The 7430-nt window shown below is 37.7% G+C and overlaps 1 protein-coding gene across 1 annotated transcript; it reads left to right on the top strand.

Moving 5' to 3' along the window:
- The first annotated feature begins 422 nt into the window (after positions 1-422).
- On the top strand, positions 423-1781 carry LOC101311200 (BAHD acyltransferase At5g47980-like). Its single transcript, XM_004301909.1, has one exon. The coding sequence runs from the start codon at positions 423-425 to the stop codon at positions 1779-1781; it is 1359 nt and encodes a 452-aa protein (XP_004301957.1).
- The last annotated feature ends 5649 nt before the right edge of the window (positions 1782-7430 follow it).

Raw genomic sequence — 7430 nt, forward strand, 5'->3', positions numbered from 1 at the left:
GTAAAGATCGATACACCTTACATGTATGATAACAAGATATTCTAGATTCTGCGGTCCTTTTTGTGTTTGTTAGTAACAGACGTTTGCTTAATCTGTTATGGTTCCAGTGCACCAGGGTGTATTGAATCCGCTCCGATCTTTGGATAGTCTATCTGTAGACATTGCGGAATCAAATTTGTCGACCAGCATGACAACCACCCATATATGACACTGGTCAACTCTCTCTCTTTCTCTCTCTTGATTAGATGGTCATTGCTGGTTATTAAATTAAATTTGCTGGTTGGCAAATTTGATTCCAAAGATTGCCGCCGGCACTGCACGCATGTGAGTTAATCTTTGTGTTGTGCCAGTCTTTATATATATGGACTTGGACTCTAGGAGTGTGTTCTTTGTTATGAAACTCAGGTGGTGGAGTTAGCACAATGGGCTTAGAGGTGAAGGTTGAAGTTCTTCACAAAGAAAATATTAGTCCTTCCTCTCCAACTCCTCACCCCCTTCGATTTTTCAGCCTTTCTGTTTTCGATCAGTTAACTCCCACAGTTTATTTCCCACTACTTCTCTTCTACCCCAATACTGTTCAACCTCGCGATCGTGAGCTTAATAGTATTGATCCCCAAAGTTTGGTTGTTGAAAGAACCAAGCTTCTGAAAACATCACTCTCTGAAACCCTAACTCGCTTCTACCCCTTTGCAGGAAGAATCCACGATCATGCTTCAATCTGTTGCAATGACCAAGGAGCTGTGTTTGTTGAAGCTAAGGTCAAGTGTTCCATATCAAGGGTCTTGGAAGAACCCGATCTTGAGTTTCTAACAGAATTGATTCCTAAGTTGGAATCTACTGATGAAGGAGAAACAGGCTATGTTCTTCTAAATGTCCAGGTCAACTTCTTCGAGTGTGGTGGAATCGCTATTGGATTCAACGTTTCTCATAAGATGATTGATGCCTTCACACTCAGCACATTCGTCAATAGTTGGGCTGCAACTTCGCTTGGCTTTGGCACCAGTGATCATACAGTGTTCCCTTCACATCAATACGTTGGCGCAGCTTCTCGTTTCCCACCACTGGATCTGTTCAAGTCACCGCCACAGTTTGGAAAACTTGCTAAAGAAAAGTGTATAACAAAGAGATTCGTGTTTGAATCCTCAAAAATTGCATATCTCAAGTCTGAAGCTGCCAGTGATGCCGTGCCGAATCCCACGCGAGTCGAAGTCGTGTCAGCACTGATTTGGAAAACTGCTATGAAAGCATCAAGTGCAAACTCGGATTCTGTAAGACCATCATCAACATGGTTGCAAATTGTGAATATGCGGAACATATTGGCGCAGCCATCTGGGAAAAACTTGATGGGGAACCTTTTGGGGTTCTTTGCAGCAAGATCGACGGGAGGAGGTGAAAGCAAAGATGATCTTCAGGGCTTAGTTGCTGCGATGAGGAAGGGGTTTGAGGAATTTAAGGTGAAGTATGGTACTAAATTTGTTAGTGGGGAAGATGTAAGTAAACTCATGAATGAGTATAGGGAGCAGATGCAGAAGGATGATATAGAGTGCTATTGTTCCACCAGTTGGTGCAGGTTTCCTTTCTGTGAAGCCGATTTTGGATGGGGGAAGCCATTGATGAGTGTTCCTGCAACTGTAGAACTCAAGAATTTGATTATGCTGATGGACACCAGCGATGGAGGTGGCGTGGAAGCACGCTTGACTTTGAAAGAAGAAGACATGGCCAAATTTGAAAAGAATGAGGAGCTGCTCGCATTTGCTTCTCTAAATCCCACTGTGACTTAGTGCCTAAAACAGAAAAGCCTCCTCTTATGCTTCTTTTCATTGATGATTGTTGCTGTTATCACCGGTCTCTGTTTCGAGTACTCTGTTCTCAATGTTACAAAACTTCAACAAATAAACACTCCATGCTCTTTCGATCTTTTTCTGTTTTCCTAATTTCCTTTTTCTTTCTCATATTAAGTTTTCTAGATAACTAGTAGAACTCATATTAGTATTACTGTTAATTGTTGTATGATTAATGCTTATGAGCTTCTCTTACAGAGGAAACTCTTGAATCAAATTAAATAGGAAATTCGAAAGGATAAGTTAAATCCAACTATTTTCAAACGAATTTTGTAACACGCATTCATGCCTAGAGAGCAAGCCGGTGCGGCGGTGCCATAGTTAATTTGATGTTTTGTCCAGAACTAGTCATGTACTGACCAACTTGTGAAGAGCACAAATTACGTATTCTGCAGTGTCTAATTTGTTTGCTTTTGGTCATCACTTCCGGAGTTGAGGTTCGTTAAGGTTGTTGAAGACTTATTCTCGAAAAAAAAAAGAAGTTGTTGAAGACTTGAAGGTCTTATCTGAGGGTCCCAAAAGCTTAATTAATGGAATATGAAAACTATTAAACTCCCACTCAAGTGTTATTAAGATAGAATAACCTAAATAACGTATGATTCTGCCAATTTTAGCACTTCTTTTTTTTTCTTTTTTCTTTTTTTTGTGGTTAGAACCGGGCCTGGACAGGCAAGGGAAGGGAATCTTCTTTAATCCCAATAAGGAAAAAAAACAAAAAACAAAAAAAAACAAAGTTACAACTTACAACCAAACGGAGGAACAATGCTTCACATACAAATGGAGGAACAAATAGATCCGATAAACTTACGCAGTTACGCCAAAACATTAGAAACAAGACATACTGCCTAAATATCTGAAAGTTTGGGAGAGCAAGTTCGTATCTCTAACAATAGTAATAGATGGAAAGACAGACTGCCTAACATATTCGAAAGTAGTTTGGGTGACCAAGTTCATCATGCCGAAAATAATAATAAATGGAATGAGTAAGGTCATCCCACATACCACTATGTCATGCCGGTTAAGAACGATGTAAAATATTAACAAGAGGCAAGAGCATCGGTCACTTGATTCCCCTCTCAGAACATATGAGAACGATTCTGATTCTTCTATCAGAAAATATGAGGACTTTTGTGATTAATTGGACATATTTGAGTTTAATTTGTGTGGTGTAATCATAAAACCTAACAAAGCTGTCATCACCCACCCCACCTATATAATACTTAGTTTACTGAGCTGGTGACAAAAAAAGTTTTTCGCCGGCCGGGAGCTATCGAACAGCCACCGAAGCTGAACTCCTTCTATTGGCCTATAGTGCAGCCATAGATTTTGACTCGATGCTATTAGATTAGGCCGGATGCCATCTAAACATATTAAAACTTTTCCTTCTCAATCATGATCCATAACTTTGCATTTTTCAAATGAGAGCGTATTCAGCGCACCCGGGTGCGCCGCGCACCTGTCCATCTCCGCCGTCCATTTGACTCGGACTTTTGACTTTTTCAAAATGGACAGCGGAGATGGACGGGTGCGCTGTATAATTTTCGTTGAAAAATCTAAAACCTACCAACCTTTGTCCATATTGGCATCGTGATGTAACGTTTACAGTGGTTTTATATGAAGTGTTAGAACAAGTTTACCCATTGGGTTAGAATGAACACAGTGACCTAGGTCACTTTGGGTCACTGTGACTGGGCAGCAGTTTCCACCCGTCAGAAATGTGGGATTGCTGCCACGTGACAATGACTGTTTATTGAATTTAAAAAAATGGTTTTTAAGTGTGAATAATGATTTTAGTTGTAAATAAATAGTAAACAATATAACTTAATGAAATTAATTTTTTTATTTCATGACATTTAATTGACAGGCCAAGCCTAAAAAAAAATAATAATTACAATAATTTGAAATTTCCTAATAACTATCTAATTATCAGGATTATTATCTTCATTACAAAAGAAATCGGTGTTTGAAGGATCACTGCCATCGATGGGGTTTGTGGATTCATCGGTGGAAGGTGGTTGGGGATAATAGTAACCGGGAAAATGTGGTTGGTAACATCCACCGGGATAGGGTGTTTGGGGATATCCACTGGGGAAAAGTGTTTGGGAATATCCTCCGGGGAAAAATGATTGGGGATATCCTCCAAGGAAAGACCCCGACAAATTTGCTTGTGTCTCCGCTATCGCCTTTTGTTTTGCTAGTCAATAATCTTTTCTAGGCCCTGGCGACATAGTGCTTGGATTCATCTCCATGATACACTCTTCCCTCTCTTGGATTTTGAATTGCTCATTCCGCATATCCATTTGGAGCCGCATATATTCTCGTTGTTGTTGGTCTTGCAATTGCCTTGCATATGCTTCATCTCGTAGATCGAACTAAATTCATATAATTCAAGCATCGATAGATCGAACTAAATTCACTCGGCTTGTATTCAACTCTTTCTTGTAAAATTTTACACTCTTTCATCGAGCAAGGAAGCAAAAGCTATTGTCTACGTACTATCAAAATAGCAAAGGAAAAAAAAATCACAAAGTTTGGACAAGCCAAAAACTGAAATGAAGTCCTTAAAAACAAAAAAAAGAGGGAGAAAATCTCATCATTGAGATAGATTATGGATTTCTCTCATAGTGATTAATAATTGATTACACTACAGTACCTTAATTCAATTTCAGATATATATAGTTCCATATGTATGACAGTATGAGGGTCCCAAAAGCTTAATTAATGGGGAATATGAAAACTATTAAACTCCCACTCAAGTGTTATTAAGATAGAATAATGTACTGATTCTGCAAGTTCTAACACTTTTTTTTTGGGGGTTAGAAGGGGGTCTGGATAGGCAAGGGAATCTTCCTTGATCCCAATATGAAAACAAAAAACAAAAAAAAACAAAAATAAAAACAAAATTATAACTTACAACCAAATGGAGGAACAAACAGATCTGATAAATTTACGCCAAAATATTATAAACAAGTCATACTGCCTAAATATCTAAAAGTCTGGGAGATCGAGCAAGTTCGTATCGCTGACAATAGTAATAGATGGAAAGACAGACTGCCTAACATGTTCGAAAGAGGACACTTGCCATGGAATTTTGTACGGACGGACATGAAGCGCATATATATGTGCTTTGTTTTTTGTCTTCTTGAATAGTTTCTAATCTCTGCTGCGCGCAGGGAATATGGTAAAATGAAAGAGGACACTTGACAGAAGCACGCGTACGTTCTCCTCCATATTTATAGATAATGAAGGCTAGCTCGGTAAACCTCATCCAGGTGGGAGAACCTAATCCAGGTGGGAGAAGAAGGCTAGGAAAATTAGTTACATGCATACGTATAGTCCGCTTAAACCTAGTGAATTGATAATTAACTAACCTTGTGGAGCTACACACGTACGTAAAATAAAAATGATCAACATCATCCATTTTGGAGCTTAATCGATCATGTGGGCGTGATTAATTTGCTTGGCATGCGAGATCAATTATGGGAGTCGTCGCATGCACGGCATCAAATGCCACACGCATGCCCATCGTATCTGTAGGTCTAGGGTTTAAGTCTTTAAGATTTAGGGATTGAGGTTTAGGATGCCTGTACTACACTACTACGTACTCAATCAAATCTATTTTTGGATATTGAAATCATATCGCGGTCCATAATTTCGGGCCTAATTAAGGTAAGGGTTAGCTAGGTAGCTCATTGTTTAGATTGAAATCATTTTTTCTTTTGATTAGTTAGATTGAAATCATTGAATTGCCGTGGTTCCATTTCTGTTCACCATTACTAGTTAGGGTTATGCACTTGTGCACCTTCCGATTATAATCGATTGTCCAGCTCGTTTGAAAACATATATTTATTTCAGCCATTCCATCTTCTTGCTTGCTTACTTTCCAGCTTTCTTTCACGATTTTCTTAATATCGGTTGTCCAAAGGCTCTTCTTTTACTTTGTAATTCCGTTCTTCCTCCGAAAACAGGAAGAACGTACATATGATGAATCGAATTTTTGCATGATGACTTTAAAAAATGCTAGAAATATGAAACTTTAGAATATACCGACATATATATAGTTCAGATGTATATAATTGACTCGCAGATCTTTCACTTTCTTCCTATATAATGAGGGCAAAACCTTTCAACTTCCCAGTAGAATTTTGATGCTAAAATTCCCAGTAATTTATCTCATTATTATTGTCTTGTAAACGTTGCCGACTGGGCAACTGATCGAGATCTCAAACTCTGAAGTTGCCAGAGTTGGACTCTAATCAAGGGTAAAACTGTACGTGAAGCAAAATCCACCAACAAAGAATAACATGCTCCTGGCCATCAGCCATGGTCTTTTATTTTTAAATTGCAATGAAAAAGTGATCAATGCAAAGCTTTTTTCTCTTAAAGTTTGTAACTTTTGACCTTCGATATATTAGGCACTATTGTATCACATTACTTCCTGCCTTTGCATTCCTTAGTGCCTTTGGGAGCTTTTGGGTTGTCTTCTTGTCTTGTTTTGGGTTTTGCTTAGTCTCTTTGCTGGAAGCTAGCTAGCCAACTAATACTAGATATGGGTTAACAATGCTAAATGAGAGCCTATGATTCATGCCTTTCAGCAATTCTATATATTACTTGCATGTAAAGCAAATCGTAGCAATCACAAGCTAGTAGGCAGCGATCGATATTGGCTGCTTTATATTTCTTTTCACTTTTCTAATAGAAATCCATGGTGCTTTTCTGTAAGATGCTTAAAATGAACACATAGTGATTACCTTTGATTCTGAATCAGAATGGCCTACCCTTAAATATATGATATTAACGCCACCCTCCATACTAATCGTGTATCAAAATAATAAAATGGGTTTGTTGTTGAGAGGTCTAAGAAGAACGAATTTAATTTGGCTGTGTTTTTGTCTAGCTAGGTTTATATATATGTGTAGTGATACTAGAAATGCCAGTATTCACTATGGTGCAAGTGTATGGAGCATTTACAGACTAGTCAAGTACGTAGTCATCAATCTTCTTTTCTCCATATTACAGTTATTACTTGCTTTTGTAAAACATCTACTCCTTTTATTTTTGCCAATTCAAGGAGAGAAAGTAAAAACATCTTTGATTACACCAAATGTGTTAAAAGAGTACTTTTGTAATTGAGGGAATAGGTTAAATCACTTTTGTTAAATTATCGAAAGAAATTAATTAAGCACACTATTTTGTCTAGTAGAATAAAATTCTTAAACCCTAAACCCTAAACCCTGAGAGGTCTCGATCGACTCTAGAGATGATATACAAGATCTTAAGATATCAAAGTGTGACATCAATTTTCAGAAAGGTGTAAAACATTATCAATTGACGTGCGTGAATACATTATCACATTGCTACTACGGACATTGATAGTTTTGATACAACAAGACTGTAGTTTACAGAAGTTTTTCTTTTTTTTTTGGATCAGAATTACAAAAGTTCAAATTGATGAAATTATTTGAAGTTTTTTTTTATTATCTCCAAACTATGATAATTCCATATAGTTTGGAATCTAGGATAGAATCTGGAAAGTAAAATGAAAATCACCTCAAAGTGAAACGTGCAAGAGTTTCACAATCATATGTC

This window comes from Fragaria vesca, linkage group LG5 (genome assembly GCF_000184155.1).
Source record: "Fragaria vesca subsp. vesca linkage group LG5, FraVesHawaii_1.0, whole genome shotgun sequence".
NCBI classification, from domain to species: domain Eukaryota; kingdom Viridiplantae; phylum Streptophyta; class Magnoliopsida; order Rosales; family Rosaceae; genus Fragaria; species Fragaria vesca.

What these genes read in the sequence shown, in the direction of transcription:
- LOC101311200 (XM_004301909.1), top strand. Translation starts at nt 423, where the DNA reads ATGGGCTTAGAGGTGAAGGTTGAAGTTCTTCACAAAGAAAATATTAGT.